Source organism: Diorhabda carinulata, chromosome 1 (assembly GCF_026250575.1).
Source record: "Diorhabda carinulata isolate Delta chromosome 1, icDioCari1.1, whole genome shotgun sequence".
Lineage (NCBI taxonomy): Eukaryota > Metazoa > Arthropoda > Insecta > Coleoptera > Chrysomelidae > Diorhabda > Diorhabda carinulata.
Window position 1 is genome coordinate 18,828,403 of NC_079460.1, and position 26,744 is coordinate 18,855,146.

General features: G+C 33.0%; 1 protein-coding gene across 1 annotated transcript in view; it reads right to left on the reverse strand.

The window, feature by feature from the left end:
• Positions 1–279: 279 nt before the first annotated feature.
• LOC130897094 (regulator of G-protein signaling 17) overlaps positions 280–26,744 on the reverse strand; it is a 76,108-nt gene continuing 49,643 nt past the window's right edge. The window contains exons 2-7 of the mRNA XM_057805684.1: positions 22,769–23,052; positions 20,893–20,985; positions 18,708–18,769; positions 17,345–17,511; positions 16,947–17,173; positions 280–11,329 (exon numbers count right to left, since the gene is read on the reverse strand). Of these exons, the coding sequence (XP_057661667.1) occupies positions 11,314–11,329; positions 16,947–17,173; positions 17,345–17,511; positions 18,708–18,769; positions 20,893–20,985; positions 22,769–23,052 (849 nt within the window). The 3' untranslated portion in view covers positions 280–11,313. The remainder of the gene's footprint in view (positions 11,330–16,946; positions 17,174–17,344; positions 17,512–18,707; positions 18,770–20,892; positions 20,986–22,768; positions 23,053–26,744) is intronic.

The following is a 26,744-nucleotide window of genomic DNA, read 5'->3' on the forward strand; positions in this document are numbered from 1 at the left end:
TGTTCACGTGCTGATCATTGTTTTGGTTTACCATTTTTCATCGATAAATAGACTTTAGAACGTGGTGAACTTTACAGAAACAAAAATAAGGATAACCAGTTCATAATTTTAGAAAGAACATACTTTACATACTGTTACCAATTATTAACTAAAAAAAAAAACAAAAAACAAAGCAATATTACTTGAAAGTTAGCTACTTGATATATCACATATAATGTAATTTTTACTTAAACATCTATTTGTGGAGATGTGTAATGGTTCAATGTCAAATCCTGAAAATTGTTTTCATTTTTCTAGGATAAAATTAACAAAAACATGATGGTTAGTTGTTTAAGTGTGCCAAGTAATGTTGATTTCCAAAACCCGTGAGTTCCTGTCCTGTTCGGAATGTAGTGTACAATTATTAAAGGTGGTACCTAGAATGCTGATAAATATCAGATAATACATTTTGAGACCACAGTATAGAAGAATTTCAAAAAGATAGGCACTATATATTGGCTTTTTTGTTTATTTGAATATGATTTTATTAATATTATCTTATTGCATTATGGTATCTTTCTAAATAAAGTAATTGAGAATAATACTTCTTAGCCGTTCAATCCTTTCATTTTGGAAATTCATTACCCATCCTTTTTTTCACAACTATCGAAATGTAGCAACCATAGTCCTTAAAATTTTGGGTAAAGACACATGGCAGCACCATCTTCTAATCTCGTACTTTCAAGTGGAATATTTGGTATTTGTTGTGTTCTTATCTGTGATAATATCTTGGTTATTCATGACACTATGATTTAACGGACTTGTGTGATTGTGTCCTCAAAATAAGATACTGGGATAAATGGTTTCCTTCCATTCTTAGCTCGAGGCGTTAATTTTCTAGTTTGATAACATTTTCCATGAACAGTATGCTTGAAATTTTCTACCGATCTCATTAAGTTTTTTATATGATCATTTCTTGGTACTTCCCGGATTATAGGCACTAAGGCAATTGTATTACTTAAATACATTATACACTTCACAGTGTTATAATATTAGAGGTGATCTTATTGAAGTAATGAAGCCCAGATGCTCTAATTAGTTCAAGTGCTCATATATCATATTATATTATGTTCAACAATGTAGTTTAAGAACTTTGGAAAAACCATGATTGAATCAAAGGATAAGATTTTTGATTGGGTATCTCTAAAATAATCAATTACATCTTCAAATTCAACAGGAATTAATAAATTTTTTATACATGAAGTTGTATTATTAGGTATTCTCAAAAATTTCAACAATCAGAACGTGTCAAAGTGCGAAGAAAATTGAAGCTGCGGAATGCTTGGCGGAAAATTATTTTGCCAATAGTTCATGAAACAACTTACTTGTTAGGCGAACGGTCCCCTACAAACCATTGAGCGAAAAACGTCTGGGATCTTTTCGAGAAACATTGGTGAATCAAAAACAGTAACTGCTGAATAGTATATCACAAAATGTGTACCGGTAGATGATGGAATAACAAACAGCGTCCAAGAACAGATTTGCGTGGGACTGGCATGATAAAAATGATCCTGCTCATGTTTCTGCAAGAACTATCAATTTTTTCGCTGAACGGGGAGGTAAATTGCTTTTTTACTTCTTAAGGCCGGACATACCTATCATTCATCCTTCCGATTGGACTACGATCATACAGGACTAGGGTTTGAGAGGGAAATGATGAGAGAGTTTGAACAGCGATACGTGTCTGATACCACTTCTAATCGACTCCGATCATGCAGGATGCGTATCCGTTGGAATGTGTAATAATTATTTTTTTAGTTTTTGCAGTGTTTGTTTCTTTTTACTAAATTGGCAATAATGCCGGGTATAAAACCGAAAAGCTTATTGAAGAAGAGAGGAGATATCCAGTATTGTATGATCAGACAAACGAGCAGTATCGGAAACGTCGACTACAAAGACATGATCTGAAAAAAGTTGCGAAGGAATTAAATGTCAAAGGTACACTACAAATTGAAATATTATCCTTACTTTTTATATAAAAGTAGAGGAATCATCACAATTAAATAAAAAAGAGATAAACAATTTTTTCGAATAGGAAGCACATTGTATTTCTGTTATAAATCAGGACTATAATAAGAAAATAAAACGGTACTCAAAATCTGCATTTTCCTCTGTTCTCTATGAAATGTCTCTGGTTTTCTTCTTCTTTTAAACAAAATGCCATTATGACTAAATCGCTGTTGCTGAAAGCATTTCGCTGGAGTTGGAAATCGGAAAAGCTCGAAAGCGTATAGGATACTCCTTCCGATACCGAAACGATCCTGCACCGATTCGTTTTTTGATGCAAAATCGGACCGCAGTCGAATCGGAATGATGTATGACAATTGTGTCCCGGCCTTTATCGTTGAAGAAAAGCTACGTGGTCGACAAATAAATTTCAGAATAATGCTTGTCAAAAGTTTTTGGTGGTTTTATCGAAGTTTATAGAGTTTAAGGGGGATTCTATTGAAAAAATAAAAATAAAATTATTCAAAATAATTTGTTTAAGTATCTAAACATGTTTAGCATAACCATCGTATATTATTTGGTACAAAACGTATTTAGTATTTCTTCAATAAAACAGATTAACTTCTGAATTAAATATTATTGACAAATTTTTTTAACTCTATTTTTTTCATAGTTTATATACGGATGAGAGTATTTTAAATATTTATTTATATAACAAAAATATAAAATATATAAGAATGAAGTACATTAAGACCAATAAATGGGATGATATATTATTATTTATTGTAAAGAATTTTGAAAGTAAATAATGTAATATGGCCAGAGTACTTTGTTTAGATCGTGAATACATTATGTTAGATTTTTTTCTTAAAACATATAAGATTCACGATATTTGTTTATGGGAAGCTTTCGGTAAGCATCCAGAAAATCTCATTTTACGTATACCGAGCAATCTCCTACACTAATACTTATATACCGTATTTGTTTCTATTACTCCCATCCCCAGAGTCGGGTAAAAAAGACTTGGACCCTAAAGTTTATCAAAACTAACTAAATTTTTCACAAGTGGAATAGGTTTTCTAAACAAATGTTCATTATAAAAATATGAATAGAAGTGTTTGAGCATAAATTCTCATTTATACTTACCTAATTTTTGACATCTAAACTCGTTCTTTTACAGGCCTATAGTACCTATCACCTACTTTTTTCAGGAGCTTCTGCACCATTATCTATTTTAGGTTATTTTCAGAACGAAATTATTTGCAAATTGCAGCTCTAGCAATTACATTTAGCACTAAACTAATAGAAACATTCGGAAAGTCGTATTCCTCAATAACCATGACATGTTATAAAAGTTTTAGTTAGGTGCAAAAGAACCTTCACATTGTTTTTGTTTACATATTAAGTTTACTTATTATCTAGCTCCGTTGTTGAAAATTTTGTAGAAAAATGTGGGAAAAATTAAGCTCTCTTTTCTAACAAAAACTGTTATTGGGCTTAAACGCAATCTTAAAGACTGACATCCAAGTTACATTTCTCATTTTGAACATTCTAAGTACATTTAACATCACATCTATATAATATATCCTATAAGTCTTTACGTTTCAAAGCAGCATTAGTTACTTATTATTTCCAAAAATCCATCAAAATATTATCACAACTTATTTCAACATAACTTGTATACTATATCGGTAATAACTATCATAATAATCAGTTTATCTATGTATTCAAAGTGATTCGATAACTTACTATATCTTATCCAATTTTGAAATTGGCAATAAGTATTAACATTCTATTACATCTTATGTATCTGACTACAGTTTTCTCGATAAGATTACCGGGCCAATGTGTCTTAAATCATATCCTAGAAAGATAAACTCAAATGTCAGTTATTATTGAAGCTACTTTTGTAAAACTCAAATAGCGTCTGTTGTAGATATGCTATATGTAATATGTGGTTAGAAGAATTTGAAAAATTTGTTGAGAAGCAATCATTTGTATTCAAAAATGAGTACGATTTTTCAAAATCGAGGATGCCAAAAAAGTTTAATTTTCGAGAACGACGCGACGATAGAAATTGTGATGTGATAATTAGGATAAAGTTGATCAATTGATTTAAACACTAATAATTAATTAAGCTATTGATGATGGAGAAGAAGATTTATCACCTTATGTGGACCCAATATGAAAACAAAAGAGACCAGCCACTTTTCTCCCAAAAGTCAATTTGAACCGCGAAAAGGTGTCTAGAATACCGAGCTTTAAATTTAATGTAGGAACAACTACGAATTATAGCCCAAACTTTGGAAATGTCAATATTTTTTGAAGCCGAAAAGACTCTTTCAACCATATTACCACCGCTTATAGACGGGGAAGATACGGCATCATTTTATGTTTAAAACACCACTCCCAAAATAATCTCAGAAATACAACGGGACTAATAGCAGCTAGTAGCACGTGGCTAGAAGTACTGACGCAAATTTTCGCAGATTTTCGAATAACTTATTCATAGCACTTTCTCTCACAAACAACATAAGTTTTGAATAGTTGTTATGATTAAATTAAGATTGGGACAAATATATCTTACATACTTCCTATCCAACTCCGATTATAGAAGCGGGCAAGTGTCTGAGGAGTAAATTGTACTTGGGTTCCAGTGGTGCAGTTCACATTTTTCTAATATATTTCCGAACAGTCTCCTACTTGTCTCCGATCATGCACCAATGGTTCAGTTTATTCGTTGTATAATGGGATGTGTGTCGCTGAGCTTTTTTTGTCGATATCACTGGAAGAATGTTCTCCAGCAAATAATATCCTTCTGTAGATCTTGTTTTCTAAGCAAAATATACCAAAAATCTGCGTTTTCTGATATCCCCAATTAAAGATAGATAACACGCCTATCGAGCAAGTGAAGACGTTTAAATATCTAGGGATAACTATAAATGAGAAATGAGACCCTCAGCAAGGCAGGCATTCATTAAATCGATGGTTAAATTGCGAAAGCTCGTAGGTCGATTTGTTGAAATTTTATAGAAGGAAGTCTACTAAAGAGGTTTCTTTCTTTATATATTTTTCATATCAATCTTGCTTGTCACTACAAGTACTAAGAACTGTTCGTGAACTTACTAGATTTTGCAGTTTAAAGGAATAATTTATTTAAAAAATTTTCACATTAAAAACCCATAAATGATGAAAATTGACGAGGTTTTGCAATTTGACCATAAAAATTTAAACCGATGTTGTATAACCGTAATATCTCCTTTGACCTTCGGTTTAGAATGGAAACATGCATATTGAAGATATCGTCCTTCAATAAACTAGAAGCCTTCGAAATGTGGATCCTTCAAAGAATGTTGCGTATACCATAGACAGACAGAGTGAGGAACGAGGATGTACTAAAAAGAGCGGGGAGCAAAAGGTCGGATAATTGGGTCACGTTCATAGAGGAGAAATGTATACAATACCCCAATTGATCATACAAGGAAAGATCGAAGGAAAGAGAGGCGTAAGCCGAAAACAAATGCCATGGCTACGCAATATAAAACCCTGGACAGGCATATATAATACAATAACACCGTTGAGCTGTGTAATGCCGCTATAAACAGATGTCTCACCATGAGATAATCGCCAACGCGCTGTAGATGCAAGGCAATAAAAGAAGAAGGAGATTATCTTCAGCTTCCTCTTCCAAACAGTGCAATAATTGCCAAGTACTAATTGTTTGAATCAAGACTAGTGATAGTTACGGCTAGTTTAACCGAAAATCGGACTTGAGCTAGAAGCTTGTATGATATATATGTTTAATTATACCAATCCCGCACCGATCCGCTTTGAGGGGGCACAATCGAAGTCGGATTGGAAGTGTATATGATATATAAGTCCTAGCCTTCATCCAGTCAACGTTCCATTTTAGCTCAAACATTGCTTGACAAACAAACAACAATGTGCGACTAGTGTCTAGCCTAAGCGAACGTGTACACTCCGCTAATAACGTGCTAATTTACTAGCTCTAGTAATTACGTGACGATCTCCTCCATTTCTTAGCGCTTGTAATATCAAACATGTCAAAAGCGACTAGCAGCGAGTAAACTGTTAGCGTGCGTACTAGTTGTCATTTTCGGTAGTGGAGAATTTGAACGGGTTTCATTTAGAAGCGCTAATCAATTAGCTACTAATATTAACCATGTCTTCACAGGCCTGAAAGCACGTTCACTAGTCGCCAATCGATGAGTTTACTACCTTATAGTACCCTACTTATACACATTGCCGTTATAAGCTAACATGGATACTTATGATCTATGTGAAAATATGTGGCAATATTTGTAATCGCGTTCATCTGCGAACTGTTGGTAAATTTGTAGTAGGAAATTCCTACTCGTGATTACTTGGATTTCTGATAGGGGCGCCGCTTCCACACTTATATTAAAACAGTACCAAGAACTTTGTTAAAAAGCTTTAAGTAGAAATCATATTTTACTCCAGACGAACGACTTTTATTTAGGGTAACATCCACTACGTTCCCTTGCGTCTTTAATCTCTTCGCATATCCGACAAATAGCATAGGAAAGTGAGTTTTTGATTTTGTGTTTATTTATAACGCTTCAACGTTAGACTCTCGTCGACAGTATTGACCAATCTAAGGAGGAACGTTTGCGTGAAACTTATGAATATGTGCGAATCGAAACGCAAGTTTGAGGCCTCTAGTTGGTTACTGAGCTCCCCACACCGGTTAGCAGCAAAGTTTTTCGTATTTACTCTTATATACTGAATTCAAAATCGAAAATTGATGAAAGAATGAGTTGACCAAGATAACAAAAACAAAGAGAAAAAAACATAATTCGTAAGACTAGTGCCTATTATTTGAAGCAGATGTTAACATAAATAATTTTATATTTGTATCTACACTATTAGTTTTCTTTTTTATTGCTTATTGATCATCTTATACATAAAATTTTTTATTTTAAAGAAGAAATATTATTGCAAATATAGTTGGATGATACATTTACGAAAGAGGCTGTTATTTATAATCCTATAAGAAGGGGTGATCACGCTCCAAGCTACAACATTTGAAACCTACATATTGTAGAGAAATAAAACAATTGGTATAATGTGGGAGTTTCTTCGAGATTCGATTTCATCCACAGTCAAATTGTGGTAGTCTATGGTGGAGAAGCATTCAGTGGGTATAATTCTTCAAATATCAATTGCAGAAGACAGTTATGCGACTCATACCAAATTAAGAAATGAAAAATAATGTTTACACCCCGTATGAAATATCTAACAATATGTCAGTCCACGTGAACTCATCATCTCCACTGTTTACCGATGTAAATTGTAAACATAAATGATTTTCTATTGGCTGGAGCTGTCTGAAGGCATATGAGATTCATTTAATTAATAAATTTATTTGAATAAATAGAAATATGACGTTATTTACATCAGCGGTTATAAACCTGGGGGCCGTGCCCCCCTGGGGGAGCGTGGAAGGATTTCAAGGGGGGCGTGAGCCCTCCTAGAAAAATAAAAATAAAAAATAAAGCAAAAAATTCCGCAATTAAAAGTAGAATGACGTAATTAAATTGTTTACCAGCGGCAAAAATGAAATTCCATTTATTTTTCTAGCCCAAGACGTTTTTCACTTGGTTGATGTATGAGCTTAATATGGTGGGTTCTAAAGGGGGCGTGGGGCAAAAAAGGTTTAGAGCCCCTGCTTTAGACCATGGACGAATGAAGACAATGAAATTGCACAGTGTAGTGAGAATAAAGACAGGTATGAATTTAATAATGAAGATTTATATATACAAACACAGCAAGTTATTCCAAATATATTCGAATGTTTAAAAAAGGAAAATTTTCAACAATCTGATAATGCAATCATAATAAAAATTGCTGAATTAACTAGAGTAAATAAATTTTCCGTTTATCGAGTAATCACGAAATCACGAAAGTTTGACAGTCACGATGTAGTAAGTTTCGGTTGGGTTGACAATAATAAAAATTGTTGTTTGAATGAACGCAATGCTCTATTAATATCTGCTAAAAAAATTAAAAACTGTGCCTCTGATTATCATGAAGATATGACAGAAGAATTATTTTAACTAGTTTAATGAACAGATTTTACCTAACATTCCACCACAGTCAATAATCGTTATGGACAACACATCCTACCACTCGCGGCAACTCTTTAAGATACCAAATAGTAGTTGTAACAAAGCTCAAATTTTAGCATTTACGTCTGAAAAAAATATTGTTCTTCCTGTCAGCAATCGTAAAAAAGGCTCAGCAAACAAAGAATTGCTTATAGAGTTAATATGAGCAAACGTAGAATCAGAATTACGAAAATGTAATCAGTCACCAGAATTGAGAAAAGAGGTTATAGAGCTCGTAAAGAAAGTTGACCGCCAAGAGCTTTGGAAAAACTGTGTTGAACATGTTATCAAAGAAGATGACTATGTGGTATCACCCTCTTTACAACCCTTCATAGTTCAATCAAATTGTGACTTTACTTCAGACGATTCTGACTACCATGATTATTTGGATAATTTGGAATTGAAATGTTTCTTTTCTTTTGTTTTATTTGCAAATAACTAATGTTCCTTCATGGTTTTTGCTTTGAAATTTCGTTTTCCAGAAGAAAAACGAATGGGGTAAAAAAGGACTCAGTTCACGTCTGGTACCCTATTTAAACCAAACTCCCTTACAGGCAGGTACATTTTACTCGTCTATTTACGTTTTATAATTCAATATTCAGTTGTAACAAGTTAATGAGGTGCATTGATGTTTTTTTCCAAGTAGGACTACAATTAAGTGCATCTGTCTAAATAACGGCCGTCCAATTTATAATGATTCGATTGCCTTTCACGAATACATAAGATATACACATCTTTAAAAGTATTTATAAAAATAATATAAAATGAGGTATCTAAGTCTATGATAGACCAATAAACAAAACTGTCGGCAAGGGTTTTTATATAAGTTTTTATAATCTGCAATTGATATTGGAAGAACTATAACATGTATGGAAATTGAGTTGCTTTTTTCCGTCAGGTAGACAGTCTCCACAATATAGCGAGGAGTGGCGAAGCTCTTAAAAGACAGGATCAATGCAGCAATAGTTGAAGAAATGTTTCTAACGTATTAGGTATGCATGTCTTTGAATTACTTCTTATATTTTCTACAAATTGTTAATAAATATTTTTTTTATTCGACTTGAAACCTTTTTTGACCACTCCGCGTATTTTCGATGATAATGCAGATACAATTATTACCAATAATGAATCATCACTCTGTTCTATGGCGTTTAGTTATTGATTTTTTGATTATGTTTACCATTGTGAATAATTATTTGCTAGGAATATCTTGGAAATAGTTTGATTTTCAATATAACAAGTAAAATCTGTTAATTTTTTCTTGAGTTTCAAAAACTTAATTTTATTTCTGATAAAAAGGATACAATATATACACATTCGACATTTCTTATACAAAATATACATTACAAGGTAAAACCAAGAACAACAAGTTGTTACAGAGTGAAACATACCTTTTTCTAAAATTTCCATAATTAATGTATCGAAATTTTCGTGAAATTATATGTCGTATACCAAATTTATCAGATTACTACAACATAATGAAAAATATGACTTCTCTGAGTCAAAAAATTTATTTTTGCATTGCTTCCTACATATATAGTGATTTATAATTTTCTGATTAAAGTAATTGATCAGCTAAAGTTTACAAGCCTTGGAATAATCGTGAGTTTCACGCACGATCGATATTTTTCATTCTTTATCAACACAGTGTATACAGGATTAAACAAAAGTAATAAAATGGCTGGTGAAAAATTAGGAATACAAATATAAAAGGCAGTAATTTTAATAGATTATTGAGGTAGGCGTCATTTGCTTAATCTATTTCGTTTTCTATTACAAGTAGGGTTGAATAAATCGTATTTTGAATTATAAAAAGCTTGTTGTGTTCTACACTTGCTAATCTAAGTGCTACCAACACCCACGTGATTGTGCAAATGAGCCAATAATAACAATAATTAAAAAGACTTTAATTGCGATACTGATATAGTTACCGCATAAAAAAATTTACTTATCATTTTATAAACTGAATTCGTGTTCAAAATTTCAATTTTCAAAATTATGAAAGAGCTTTAGAACGAAAAGGGTATATAAAGGTTTATTTCAAATAATTTTCATATATGATTAACTATAAAGACACATTATTTGTAACTGGTACTCTCCATTCTGGATTCTGCGGTTACAGTGTAGTATAGTACGAATAAAATTGTTTTAATTTAACGTAAACCTTATTAAGAAATCAACTATTCTTCTGGAGGTCTTCTCTTTTAATGATAAAAAAAGACATTCATATTCAGTAATTCAACTTCTACAAATTCCGAACTGCTTTTCTAAAATTTATCAGCACAATGGGATCATTATTCTTCTTTATGAATTTTCTGTGGGCACAAATGAAGATTATCAATCAAATATTTATTGTTCGAGAAATGGGACTGACTTTCGTTTAACAATAAGGTTTACGAATGAACAGTTAAATTTAAACGGTCACATCATGCATCAATATTTGACAGACGACTCGTGGCCAGAAAGCTCTGTACTGAAGGATAATCGAACCCAGGATCATGAGTTAAGTAATTTTTTTTTCGAAATTGTGACATGTTTTAAAAGGATATCATTTTAGAACTCTGTAAAACGTTCTAAAGACTGTGACCAAAAGTGGGAACAAGGATTCTCCGGTATATACAAGCTGCCCAAAGATACACCTTTGAGGGTCTTTGTCTTAATGTTGCTAATTGCATAATTGTTTTATTGCTGTAAATGTATCAGTTTCGCAAAATATCGTATAAAGTGATCATGAAAATTTAGTTAGTTCGACATGATGATAGTTCAATCGATACCATCCAACTTTTTTACCCAGCTTACAATGAGATGAATCATATTTTCGTTATTATTACACAACACTAATTTTAAGAAGTGAGCGACTATTAGGTCCAGTTCAGAGAAATATGATTGCTATTGTACAAAGTGAACATGTGCCGGAAAACTGATTTTACGAACACATCTAAATCTCACAGCGTCCTGTGTTTATGGGGTTTATGCGGCGCCGGCGCTGTGGCCCTAAAACGGTCACATGTCACAGTGCACTGTGCGAGGAATGCTCCGAAGAATCGGCGTTAGGCTTCGAGTCGGCTGCGGCAATCTTCTTTTTTGAGACGCCTTGTAAAGTCGACTGTCGCCCGCCGAGGTTATTGTCGACTGTCGTGTCTCTCGTTAGGCCGCCTTAGTTGAAAAGGGTACGGCGTTAACCGTCCTGTTTCCTGAAAAAAATATATTATTTATTTAACTATATAATTCTAACATTTTTCTACTACCGCGTAAAGTACGTACTTTAGACACACTTTCGTGTGCGTAAAACTTCACTTTACGCACTAGTGCGGTGAAAAACATACTTTAAGAAGTATTGAGTAAAGAAAATTATTAATAAGTTCTCCATAGCGTAATGGCTAGAGTACAAGGGTCACATCACAGAGATCCAACGTTCAAGTCGCGTTTATTCTAATTTTTTTTTACTTGTGTAGTAATAATTATAAAATTTAATAACTGCACAAAGTGCACCTTGAATATTAGTATAATTACTAATTGAATTCGTCTGTTGCTTTCTTAATTTGTTCCAATCTTGATTAAAATGTTCAAAATATTAATAAATATACAGGGTTTTTCAAAACGTTCGCATGCGTGTTATATCACTACATTTAGCGAAAAAAATCGATTAAAAATCACCAAACAATCACATGTCTGTAATGCATAGATTAATCGTAAATTAACAATAAGGTTTAGCCAATCAAAGCTTGTGGAACGTTTAAGTACCTCCCTATCGAGCGGTCGAGAGAGTCATAAAAGTATTTAGCTGCTGCCGCATTTTTGAACTTACCTTTGTTTCTAAAACGTACTCGAAAATTTTTCGGCGCATATTATTATCGATCGTTGAACTGCTGCTGGCTAAACCTTATTGTTAATTTGCGATTAATCTATGTGTTATAGACATGTGATTGTTTGGTGATTTTTAATCGATTTTTTTCTCTTAATGCAGTGATATAACTCGCATGCGAACGTTTTAAAAGACCCTGTATAGATTATTTTATAAGGAATCAATAAAAGCGTTATAGTTTCTTCTAAATAAAAATTAGGCTTACTTTACGCACTAGTGCGTGAAGAAACATACGATTGGTACCCTTATGGTTACTTTTCGACATAATCACCGAAGAGATTGAGACATTTGTCATATCTGTGGACAAGCTTTCCAATAACCTTTTCAAAGAAAGTTGCCGTCAATAATTTCAAGTAGAATACAATAGAGACCTTGAAACTTTTGGAAATTCCGTAGACGAAGCATTAATAGTGAATCTGCGTTTTTTTAACCATACTGTCGACTCGTTGTACCAGGTCACCTGAAACGACAGATTTGCATCCTTAATCATGCACATCATTATGGCCATCTTTAAACTTTTGACACCATACACACGACTCATTCTCCTATGGATTTCTGCAGTACTATGGCCTTCAGTCTGTAGAAATCGAATCACACTCCGCAATTCACACTTGGCGGGAGCATCAATTATGGCGGACATGTTTACGTGGTTGTAGCACAAAGCCGACTGACGCCTGAATGTCAATAATGGCGGAGTATGTAGTGCAAGAGCTTCGCAGTCGCTACAGCGCATGCCCGCTTTCGCTTTCTTCTGCCCGCGTAGCGTCTGCACGGAGCGATCGGAGGTTGAAGAAAAAAACGACCCTCGTACTTTACGTGTTAGTGCATTAGTGCGAGAAGAAAATTACCACTAAACTTCTGTATTTTGATAAAATTTTCGTAAGTAGAGAAAATAATGTGTGTAATTCATGTGTAAAGTAGCCTTTTTTCGAAAAAAGGCTACTTTACACACTTGTTACATAAATAACTATTTCAGTTTACAGTTCCATCTACGAGCTCAAATTTTTTTCAAAAATACTTTTTTGAGAGCGGATTCTACAAAATACAATTCCACAGAATGAATAAACAATGATTCTTTATTACCTTATAACAAAAGCTAACATCGATTTTTTTAGTTTAACGTTAAGAAATATAATGAAATTTTGGGTAGTTATCTAGATTAGGTTACACCCCTCCGATTTCATTAGGATTTTAGTATGTTATAAAGAAAATTACGCTGAAAGATTAGAATCAAATAATGATTTTTCAGTGGTTGTAATATTTGAATTAATCGTTGAAACCTAACCTAACCTAATCTAACCTAACCTACATACTTCTCTACAAAATGAAATCCAATCACAAGCAGGGGTTGCTGTTATCGAAAACTCTTCCATGGTTTTTTCTTGATGAGGTGGTCGACAATAAATAAAATACATCATACTAAATTTTAACGAAATCGGAAGGGTGTAACTTAATCTAGATAATTTACAAATTTTATTCAAGACCAAGACTGGTTTAGTCTTGGACCTAACCTAACCAAAATTGAAGTAGATACATGTTTCTTTTAATATAATTAGCAACATTTTTATAGATTCCAAAATTTTATTTTAACAGTGCGATAGTGACCAAGTTTTATACTGTAAGTGGTAATTGCGGATTATTTCCCATGTTTCAAGTGAACTTTCAGAATTATATTGACGTTAATTAGGGCTCTTTTGAGAGAAGAAAGCTACTGTTAGAATACTTAATTATTTTAGATTTTCCTAGGTCTTCTTTGCCTTCTTTTCTAATATCTTTTTGTTTCTGTCACTCTTCTTATTAGGCTTTGTGGGTTCTCTCTATGTTTCCGTACCAGTTTAAATATCTTTTAACTATCTTGTTTCCTATTGGCTCTTTTTTCTATAATTCTATATAATTACTTCATTTCTTATCTTATCCATCTCCGATTTCCTCGCTATTTTCGTTAGTTATTTTACCTCCGCTGCTATTATTCTACTCTGTGTCTTTTTGTTAATTATCTAAGCTTCACTTTCATATATTAACGTAGTTACTGCTATCGAGTTATATACTTTTAATTTTATGTTTTTACCTATTACTTTTTTTCCGAAAATGGTCTTATTTAGAGCACAGTATATTTGATTTACTTTTATAATAAAGTTCGCTTTTTCTATATCTGTTTTTCCGTTTTCTATGAAAATGATTCCCAGGTATTCAAAAGATATGTAACTTGATATTCACTTCCATTCTCAGTACTCCTATTATCTTTATTTATATGTCTACTTTTTCTTTCATTTTTTAAATGTATCTGCTACTATTACTATATCGTTTGCATATACTAATCCATTTATTTTTACCGGTCCTAGGTTTTTGTAGCCATGTATTGTATCAAATTATAGTTTTGATCAACGTTTAAAGAAAATGTTGGACTCAAAAATATCGATTCTAGAATTTGAACGAATAACAAATTGCGAAAAAACCTAAGTCTTGCATTTTCATTCTTGGTTTTGCAAAAGTGGTACTGCTCGGTCTTGGACCTGTTTTTCTTCAATCCAGGCTTGCTCATCATGGTGTGAAACCAATTGTATGTATAACTTTTGAAACCGTTGAATAATCTGGAGAAAGTTTTTATCGTTATATTGTTGATGAACTCAGAACGAAGCACATTTATGAAGACACAAGGTGGTCAGGCTAAATTACCATAAAATTATATAAACGAATATATAGAGTATTCATTTATGCTAGAGAGAGTTACTATGTTACTAACATTTCGAAATTCCTTTCCTAGAGTATTTAAAGCTTTTCTCACCTTAAAATGTTGAAAATATAGAGGTTGGTTATGGTTATTGATTTAAAAATAAAAATCCATAAACACTACCTTAAACCTTTTATCGCGTTCACTGCCTATATAACCGTACAAAAAAACTATAAAAGCTCTTAAAAGCATTGGATTGATTTTAACACCACGGAAGTGTAGTCATTTTATGATATACGAGGATATGTTAAAAAATTCTTAGCCTACTTTCGAACCAAATAAAATTTCAGTGTCAAAATATTTTATTACTCAACGTATTCTCCTCTTAATTGGATACATTTATTATAGCGAACCTGCAACGTCTCTAGACCTTTAAAAAAAATCTTTCTTCTTACTCTGCAAACCAGACCTCCACAGCTTTTATTACCTCCTCGTTGAAAGAAAATTTACGACCTTTTAATCTTTTTTTCAGTTGAGGAAAGAGATGATAGTCGGACTGAGCCAAATTTGGTGAATAAGGGGGTTGTTCTAGTAATTCAAACCCTAAGTCAGGAATTTTTTGAATGGCAACATGAGATTTGTGTGCAGGGGCGTTGTTCCACAAAACAAAACAATTTTGGATAGTTTTCCGCGTCTTTTCTCTTTAATTTTTTCCTGTAGAGTGGTCAGTAATATCGAATAGTAATCTCCAGTTATTGTTCCACCATTATCCAAAAAATCAATCATGATTACTCCATGGCAATCCTAAAAAACTGAAGAAAGAACTTTTCCATCAGTTTTTTTAAACGAAATTTCTTAGGTCTTGGAGAACCAGAGTGTCACCATTCCATCGATTGTTGCTTAGTTTCTGGATCGTAGAAATGTACCCAAGTTTTCAAATCGAGCACAGATCGAACACGATGCTTCTACCCTTGCACACTTTTGGTGAACATTCAAACATTTGGGGATCCATTTTGCAGCAATTTTTCTCATGTCCAAATTGATGTGAACTATATAAAGAACGCGTTCGTATGAAATATTCAGTGCTTCAGATCAGATCCGTTTTAGCCCAATTCGACGGTCTGATAAAATCATGTCACGAACTGCATCGATATTTTCGGGGACTGACACAGAAACTGGCCATTCCGATGGGTCATCATCTTCAATCGAAAATTTACCTTTTTTGAAGCTTACAGTCCAATTTTTACAGGTGCTTGATGATGGCTCGATACTCCAATTTTTCGATTTTCACAATTTTGGTGGACATCTTTTTTCTTTTATTTCATTGCGTGGCTCTGGTTTACTTTTTGACATCAAACTTCACACTGACACTTCTAATAAGTTATTGTTCGTTGCTATGGTAACGCAATATTTTGTTTATGCATGGAACTGCTCTAAGCTAACTAGATATCAGTACATCCTCGTACATAGGTAGAAATAGGTGCAAAAAAAAGATATTTTAAAAAATTAATACTGGAAAAAAATATTAAACTCGGAGCAAAAGTGTGATTTACAAATTTTGAAGCTGAACAAAAAGTAGTCTTTTATTCTGAAATAGCCGCTGAGCGTATAGATATCATCTTGTTTGTCTCTCTGATTGTAATTTTTAGGCCTGTAGCTTGCTTATTTTTCTCAAATAATGACTTATTTTTATACTTATCAACATCACATTAAGCTTTTGAATACTACTATCTCTACGAGTTCCTGCTTCTGTCAGAACTTCTTATTTATATAATATTTTTTTTTAATTATAAATCCGAGAGCAGTCAGTCTTTAGCGAGCTATCTAGAGGGGTGTACCAAAGTATTTTAAATACAGAAGGGTTGAACGAAGAAAAAACACTATTCATGTTTCATTTGCCGTTCTGAGACAAATTGTGAGGAATTTTCAAAATCTCAATTCCTGTTCTTTCAAATCTAAAAATGGATTTTTTTCCATATAACTCAGTTCTCTACAATCTACGTGATTTTCTAGTTGTTAGTATAAGAGATACGCACTCCAAAACCAAATGATGATACCACATTAGCTCAATTAGATGATCAATGTTTAACAAATACAATGGATAAAAATGGAATGTTAAAATGTGCATTGATTTGTTGCACACAATACTTGAAGTTGTCTACGTGTTGTGCCTGTATACGAAGGTGAAGAAAATAATGGCAAATATAAAGGGTGTTTCAACGATTTATAATAGACTATTGGGTATATAATTATTGATATTTGCCACTTTACTTACCCCGAAGAAGCCGTTGTGACCATTGATGTCGTCACAGCAGATTGGGGAGCTGAAGAAGCATTCTGTTGTTGAGACAATGATCGGTATAACGGTGAGTTGACGAAACGTGGATAACTATCCCTATGCATTAGGGTATATATTTGAAGTTGTGCCTCTTCAAACATTTGTGGAGTCGGTTCCACCATGTTACGATTTACAATCTCACGTACTCTCGCATCCAGCGACACCTATATCAATAAGTAACATCAAATAGCTCAGTTGATAATAATAAGTCACTATTAATAAAGTTACGATGAATATGTTATAATATTAAAAAGGAATTTGACTTTTGTGTATCGTTAAAACAAATTCTTTACTCTGAAGTTTTGTTTCACATTAATATTTTATGGAATACAAACCTCCTTGGGAGAAAGAATCGAAATATAATCTTCGTAAATAATTCTTGCTTTCTCTTCTACTGCCTCTAAATTCGTTTCCCGTTTGAGTTCTTCACACGCTAACCAAAATAATATATTTTCTTCCGAGTATTCTCCTCTTAGAAAATCCCTAAATACCTGCCGACCCGCTGAAAATATATTTTACAAGATTATTAATGAGATATGAAATAAGGTAACAAAAGTGGGAAATATATAATATTAAGCACACTGTATAAATCTTAAGTAACTGTCCAATTTTGGATGGTGTTGGAACATAATTAAATTTTTAAATCAGAGGGTGCCTCTTAAGTAATATCGGTTTTCTTATGTGAAAAACTACGCCTCAGTTTAAACATGCGTATCTTGTTAGACTGACTAGTCTCTAATTCTATTAAAACTTTTATCTTTTAACCCTTCTATCTTTGATTATTTATGAGGAAGGGCGAAATTCATGTATTGTTAAGACATCATTCGAAACAAAAAAGTTTATAATAGCCGAGGTAGTGAAGAAAATATGGGAAATTAAAGAGAAAGATACAGTTTATGGGTAGACGGCACAGCGTTGATTCAATCGTTTTAATAGTGGAGATTCGACGCTTATTCATACTCAGGTCGTACACATGCGCGGAATATTTAGGTTACAAGGGAAGTACCAGCACTCGCCGATTATTGAAGTCCTTTGTGTCTTCTAAAGAAACCATATTCAAAATTCAGGTAAGATCAATAAAATTTGTCGAATAACCGAGATTCAATGAAACGTCGTATCGAGTAAGGGTGTGTAAACAGCTTCTCATAGTACGGGATCTCGCTGCAAAATTATGACATGAAGAATGTACACAATAATCAATATTTCATTTGGAAGTATTTTTACGAGTGGTGGAATGTATTTTTCATAAGGTGCCAATTAAAAATTACCCACGAGTACTATTAATTAAAATCTAATTAATTGACTTTTAGTAATACATTTCGTTTACATCTTAAGGAAATTAAACCTATAGCACTTTACAACAGTGATTTTGAAAGATTTTAAAAATTTTAGATTAGATTTTTGAAAGATTTTAAAGTCACAGTTGCTGCTGATTGGTTAGCCATAAACTCTGAGCACCCAGGTGTAAACAAGTATGATTTCGTAAAAACTTCTCGCTCATTATGTATATTCATTTAATTTACACCACATTAAAGTTATTTTTTTTTCTGTATTTAATTTTATAAAGGTGCCTGTAAAAAAACCTCAAATCGAAGTTTCCTTAATGTATTTCACACACAAAACTATAATGTATGTGAGGAATTTATTGAATATTTTTAACCGAATCTTACAATATGAAATCGGAAAGTTTTCAATTACCTGGACTTTTCATGAGTTTTTCGAAAGATCTGCCCCAATTCCGGATCTCTTCTAACGAAGGACTGAAAATATATTTTATTATTAGAGTTATTTTAGAGTTTACATTGAAGCCATATACTGTGGAGACCACTAATAGTATGTACCGGGTGGACAGACTATATTATGGCTTTAGGAAAAAAAAATAATGGCCTCTTTCCAATATGTGAAAATTATTTTCCGAATTTCAGGCGTATTTGAAAATATGAAATTAAAAAATCATTTTTTTAAATTTACCCATTTAAGTGGCACTTTATATACGATAATCGATTTCTTCAACAAATTCTGTGCATTTTTTATTTAACAAGTTTTTGTCTATCTCTTCAAATAAGAGGGGGGAGTGGGAACGTTATTATAAAAAATGCCTGTAGGTTCGATTCCGCTTTCCGATTTTTATGAACTTCGAAGGAGCTTTTGTTCAGCAATACAAAATATATAAATTCTAATTTAATAAGTAACGTTAATGCTAGAGGGCGATGTTTCATATATTTTATATATTTTGATTTATTTAATTAACGGATGTAAATGTCTTTTTTCTTTCCCGAGAAAATTGCCACAATTTTTTTAAGCGTATAGTTGAAGCTGTTGAAGTTAGTTGTGTTCAATTTTATCTATTATTCAAAAATGTTTTATTTTTTGTCAGTGAATTAAATCACAACTGACTATTAAATATGATTCACGACGATATAATGGTAGAGTAAATCGCCATAATATGCACTACTGGTCTAAAACGAATCCCCTTTTGGATGCATAAGATCCAACATTAGGGTCATTGGTCTGTAAATGTGTGGTGAGGCTATGCGGACAAACAATTGGGCCATTTATTTAAATGATACAGTTAATGAAGAAAAATATTAGTTCTTAGTTGTCCATCCAGTACTTGGTGAAACTGGAAATATTCATAATTTCCGTAGAGAAAGAAATGCGGTTTTCTTTCCATAATTTCATTCAAAATCTCAATACCTATTATTCGTAGTTGACATGATATAGTTTGTCGAAACCACATTTTAAAAATACGAAAATACAAGTTATTTCATCAATAATACAGAGTATTGTGTCGTAGTTTTTCATTTCACAATGATTCCCGAACTATAAAGTAAAAACCAATTTTTTTTCTAATAAAATTTTTGGGAAATATTTAAGATTGAGTTTTAAGACAATCTTAAGAAGTCAATTGTGCAAAATTCATGGACAAGATGATTTCTTTCACCTAAGAATTTCTTCTAATATATAGCTCAAAATTGTTCTGTCACCTGGTTAGTTTTCGAAGAATACTGCTATCTCATAAGTACGTTATGAATGATATTTTGAATTTTGCGAAGGGATTACTAAAAATATTTTTGATTTTTATAAAATGTGTGGTAGAAAAGTATTAAAAATAAGAATGTAGACTACAAAACTCTACCTTTTTTGAAGATAGATGGATCTGACATGTAGTTCTAAAACATTCTCGCTGGATACACTGTTGTCAGATTATCTTTTTTATTGGCTGATATGTGATATTTAATCGAAATACATACTCATTACTATATTAGTAATTAATTACAAGTAAAATATGAATTATTTGGCCTTTATAGCTACATATAAATACGAGGTGGGATAAAAAGTATGGTTCGTGAATCCTTATACTTTCAACTACAGTTTGCTACTATAGTCGCTTTAAAAAAACGGTTTCTGCGCTGACTATCGTGAAATATAAATCTTAAGCAACGCGTCAAGTTTTACCTGATTATGAGAAAACAGGGGGAGCATTTGTAATCTCAGAAGTTAATAATGGTGTGTTGAAACATATATTCTCCATTGTGACAATGGCTCTTGCTAAAAATAAACGAAGGGCTGAAAGGGAAACGTGAAATGAAAAACTTCCAAAATGCTTCAGCCATAGAATTATCATTGGGCTAGGTACATTGCTAGCAGGGCAGTATGTAAAGAGATTAATTCAAATTTCATATTAGTTACTTTGTTTTAATGATATTAAAGTCTTTTTTGATGAAACCTCGTAGAAAGAAATATGTGAGTATGCGAAATTTTCACTAGATACATAATTCGACACGGTATTCATTATCAAGTTCAACATTTGGAAATTTGTTTAGAAAAAAATTTACTTATAATTATTAAAAATGGATAGAATATTTCTGATTCTACTTACGGTGGTTCTAATTCACAATTTAACATCACATCCGAATTATTTGAATTTCTATTAGGTCCGTTTTCATCGTTTGCTTTTCCACCAGGATTTGAACTGAAACAAAAGAAAACTCAATATTATATTGGTAGAAATAGTCTTCAATTTTCATATAAATTTTGTTGTACTTGGACACCTCAAATCTTTTACAAACTTCGTACACTTTTCCACGCGAAAATGAATATTTTTTCCCTAATACATACTTTTGAGGCTTGATACCAAGCATTTTAAATTTAATACTTAATGTAGGAGGATGGTCCCAGAAGTACTTGTCCCAACAAAGGAAATACAATAATTTTAGGAAAAAAAAATATTTATTTTTCAAGGTAATCTCCTTTTAGCTACATACACTTTTCTAAGCTATGTTCGATACCCTTTTTATAATAAGAATCGTCAAGCTCCTCAAAATAGCCATTAATTGCCAACATCACCTCTTCATTGTCGAAAAGTCTTTGACCATGGAGCCAGCTTCTCAAGCGTGGAAAGTGAAAATTATCAGAGGGGGCTAAATCTGTCGAATTTATTTTGATCGTTGCAATAACGGATATGTGAGCTGGTGCATTGTCTCGATGAAACAACACTTTCTTCTTAGCTAAATGTGGCTGTAGCTTTTTTGCTTGATTTCTTCGCTCAAACGTTACAACAAGTAAACAAAAATTTGGCTTTATTTCTGTGAAACAACAACAAAAACTCAATGGAAATATCTCTGTTTTTGTTCCAAACGCGGCACCCATCTTGCGCATGTCTAAATTTTCAATTAATATGCGATGTAGCGCAACTTTTGAAATTCCTACTATTTCTGCTTGCTCGTCTACTTTCAATCGTCGATCATTCATCAACATCTCTGGAGTCATGACCACATTTGGTCGACCACTGCGATGCTGGTCTTTACAGGGCGTATGGCCTCGCTTAAACTCCGCTACCCAATAGTTTACTATTAATAACGAAGGAGCCGTCTTAACTAGAATAGAATCTAGACAAAATTTTATATTGGTTGGGCGAAGGTTTTCTAAATAAAAGTATTGTATCATATAACGACGACCAATTTTTTCCATGTATACAAATTCACTGAAAATGTTCACTATTGATGGCTGCCAAACAGATACTAAACAACGTGGTGTCTTCAAACTTGAAACATATGCTTTATAGATTGTGTATTTTTGAAGCAACTAGCGCCATCTTTAGGCCAGGCCAGATACTTTTGGGACTATCGTCGTATATCATATTTTAGGATTAATTTTACTGAGATATTGAAATTCATTCACAATTTTTTTTTAAGTCAATAATCTTTGTGTGATTATTGTAAGTTTTAAGACTGAACATAATGAGAATTCGATGATAAGCTCTATTACTAGTATGAATTTCGTTGTTATAATCAACAAAATCCAATAGAAATCAGATTATTAGTAATATGTGTTCAGCTGGTTTATAGTATAAAATAAATCGATTGCTCCCCTTACAGCAAACTGTTGAATGCAATATCGTAAAGACAAAAAGTGGAATAAATTAACTTGAATTTGCAGAAGCGTAATTTGATTCAGTTTCCCAAATGCAAATGTCAATACGAATCTTCATTAGAACGTATACGACTTATTTTCATGAATAAACAGTTTATGTGGCATAAATAGGTAGAATTTATGATTAATAAATGTTTGGTTATGTGTGATTCCATTACAGTATTTTATATTCACTAAACTTCATATACTAATTTCTTTCTTTCTTCCTTTTCTAATAAATCGATTAATTTCTACTAAATTATTTGACAATTGAAAGTTGGATGTGGATGTCATAACAAAATAACGGATATAAAATATTGTTGATTAAACAGCTTTATATTTACCAAGGACACTTGCAGCAACAGCACCATAGGAGGCAACAAGGCTTTGGCCGTAGCGGAGCACCTTGAGCACTTGATTGTGGCCCATTCTGGGGAGCACTTGAAATCGGTATGCTACCCCTGGAATTCGGTGATGGTGCTAAACTCACATTACTTGCGCCGGTACCTCGTAGCCTACATCCTGTTCCAGTTACGGTTACGGTTGTCCCTGTAGGACCTGCTCCCCCTTGGGGACCCACAACTGCGCCTCTGTTATCCGGGACCCGCTCAGTAACGCTACAAGACATCTGCAATAGAAAGAATAAAAGAAATATTCTCCAATACAGTTATAAGTGGGTAATACATCCATATAAGAAGTCAGAAAATCTTTTTTTTTTCTCGAATCGTGATAGAAAAAACTTTTTCTACATCATACATATTATTAAATAAGGAAAATTTCCATTTTCACATTTGGATTAATATAAATTTCAAAATCGAGGACATATGTAAGGGGTTTATTAAAACGATTATTAGTTTGGTCGATCTTTTTTCTTATATAACAACGTAGAAAATTAGTTCAGTGTCAGGATCCAAATAAATTACAGTAAATTTAGATTAACATTTTATTGGATCGTGAAGTTTGAAATAAGTTAACGAATAATTATTATAGAACGATATAGTACATTATATTACTAGGAGTAGAAGGCATTATTGTCGAGCTCATATTCTTGCTCTGCCGAGGCGTTTGCCGAGGCTGTGCAAATTGGGCGAAACATATGATGGGTCTTCTGCTCCGAGTGACAATACTATTTTTTCTTCAAGGGTAAAAATAATGCAATTTATAAGTAGAAATAAATTGAAAACATTGTTTATATCTCAACTATTTATTAATAAAAATATGAAATTAAACAATTATGGTTTGCATAAGCATTATCTATTTATTAATTGTAATATTGAACGTGCAGTTTTGTATACTGCAGTTATTTAAATTTAGGCCAATGCCACCGCTTTCGGCTTCGACTTCACATTCTTGTCATTAGTGTAAATGTTATGTTTAGTAACGTGTTTGTCTATATTTATTATGTTAGAAATATTTTCATTTGAAAGGTTTCCTGAATGTAAATCTCTTTTGATTCCAAAACTCGAACTTGGTTGATCTTTCCAATGAAGTAATTGTTGTGCAGTTTGTTTCTTGCTGAAAACAGAATCTTCTAAGTACCCTAGAGCAACACTGGTGGATTTCCATCCATCATGTCGTTTTAGAGCGGTAATGTCCCATCCGTTGTCAACTAAAATAGTTGGTGACAAATATTATAAATGTGAAATGTAAGTTTGTTTGTAACTACTCAAGATATGATCATACAACTTTGTACACATATTCTTGGAGGTATTGGAAATAACATAGAATACTTTTTATGAAACAAAATTATTTTTACGAGTTAGTAAACAATTTTTTGTCAAAATCTCAAAACCTAGCATTTTTAACGCCATCTAGCATTCCAGTAATGGAGTTCCAGCCCTGAGTACTGTAATACCATTCCACTGTATTACCATTCCACAGTATTACCATTCCACTGTATTACCAACGGTCACGATAATATCTAATCCAATTGACTATAGTTTCAGTAAAATAAGCAAGCATAACGTTTTCTGTGTATCTTCGTCAATATTTTCTTTGCATTATTTTATAAATTTTTCATAAAAAAAATCATACACTTTTCTTGACTCCGTCGGAATTAATGTTCCAATAGTGAAAATAGCTATTTCGACTAATTCCGGAGGTGTACATTGAAATTCTTCTCCTTGAGATATTTTTACAATACACTTTTCAAAACCGACAAATATCAAATTCAATAAAAATTAAACGACAATTTCTGCCTATTGTCGCACGAGAAACCGCAGCTCTGAAAATATCTGTAGGCCGAGCCTATGTGTAAATCTTTCAGCCATGAATTTTCTCTACGGCTGACCGGCATATCGCCCACCTTTCATTATATGTCTTGAGTACTGCAACTTTATCTCCTTGATTGTCGTGAGAAGTTACCCATTTGCTGAAGGACTCTATGTTTGTCTTATGTTCCGTCCAAGATATCCGCAGCATTCGCCTGTAGGCGTACATTTCCTGTGGCCGCATCGATGGTCCAACTTTCGTATCTGTACAGAAGAACAGCAAAGATGTAACAGCGAAGCATTCTGATCAGGAGCTCCAGGCTGAGGTTGCGGTTTGCCAGAAGTGTCCTCATGTTGTTCAGAGTTTTCCGCGCTTGCTCAATTCTTGATATTATTATGAGTTTTGGGTAGCATTGCAGGTTGAAGAGCGTGCCCAGGTATTTTAGAGATGACACTAGTTCAATGATCTCTCCAGAGTCTTAGGGTTGCGTTTCTTTGTATTTTTGAGAATACCAATAGTTTCGTCTTGGACGTATTCGTATATAGGCTGAATTGCTCTCTATATTCTACAATAACGTCAACAAAATATTGAAGTTACTAGTACAATATAAGCGTTCATTATTTTACTAGTAAAAGAATAGCTTATTTCTACGCTCTGTGTTGCGAAAATAATATAGATATTATTATACGCTTGAAGAAAAACAAAATTATTCTGTATACACTTATAATAAGCCGAAAGCATCCAAGTTTAAAATAACTTAACCTTAAAATGTGTGTTTTAAATCGATTTACATATATAAATATAACCCTTTGGAAGAGTTTGTTACTAAAGATTATCTGCTTCACATAATGTGTTTTCTCAACTTAAACATGCCTTTAAAATGATGTAATCACAACAGATCTATTCGCCTCTGGAAGTTCAGGTTGGAACGAAATTTTGTTAGGAGCCTGGATATTTAAAAATGACGATTTAACGTCATCATTAAAACTTTAGTCGATTTGGAAAAATAACTGATTCAATCAAATACTGATCGATAAGGCCAACCCAAACATTAATCTCAAAGTCACGTTGGAAATGTCGAGGATTCATTACAAGAGGATTTTCATCTGAATACTCCTGATTATGCATAGTTATGTATATTTGTAATATTTCTACGAGTAAAGCAAGCCTTATCAGCAAAAAGAATTTTCTTTTGAGAAGGAATGTATTATCATAAAATGAATCGACTTATTAAACAAAGTCTTGAGATAACTGTTCAACTTTTTGGAAATGATATAGAAGGATTAAATAACTTCTAATAGCTCAGTGTACAGATGAAGTTTTATTAATAATATGCCGTTGATCGTGTTCGACAACATTGAACTATACAACTTGCGTCTCATAAATATAATAATTTGTTCCATCAGCCATATAACTCCATTCTACAGTCCCTAAATACTGCATCCGCTGTTCCTCTACGGCCACTCCGCAGACACTTGCAAACCTATCTGTCCCCCTTGCGGTGCATCCGATCACAAGCCAGAAAAGTGTTTGAGTCACACTCCCCCACATTTAAAAATTGCGGTGGATCTCACCCCGCCTTCCGCCCCTGTTGTCCGAAAAGGATGGAAACACCTAAAGCCCTCCAGGAAACTGCCCCAGTCACCCTGGAAAAACCTCAAACCCCGTACAATCTCTCAACAGACACCAAAATCCTCGGTGCTACAAGTTTTCTGCGGTTTTGCTGCAACCTGGTGAACCGGTTCTCCAGCCAAATAGCCGACAATAGGGAATAATGCAGCCGCAGCTGTACCCGCCCTCATCAAATTACACCAAATTAAATTAAAAAAAAAAAAAAACAAAAAAATAGAAAATTTCAAAAAAAAAAACAAAAAACAATATAATAAAACCACTCAAAAAAAACCGTTTTTACTTGCAAGCTCCACTTCATATTTTCGGCAAAAATACCCCGCTAGAACAGTTAGACAAACACATTACAACAAAACCACCACAACCCCAGACCTGCAGAGGAGCAATTCCTATATCAGGGCCTAATCAAACAAACCAAATTCCTTTTAAAAATCATCCTTATCCTACCAAACTTTAACCAACGTATCTCAGTCTCTCTCT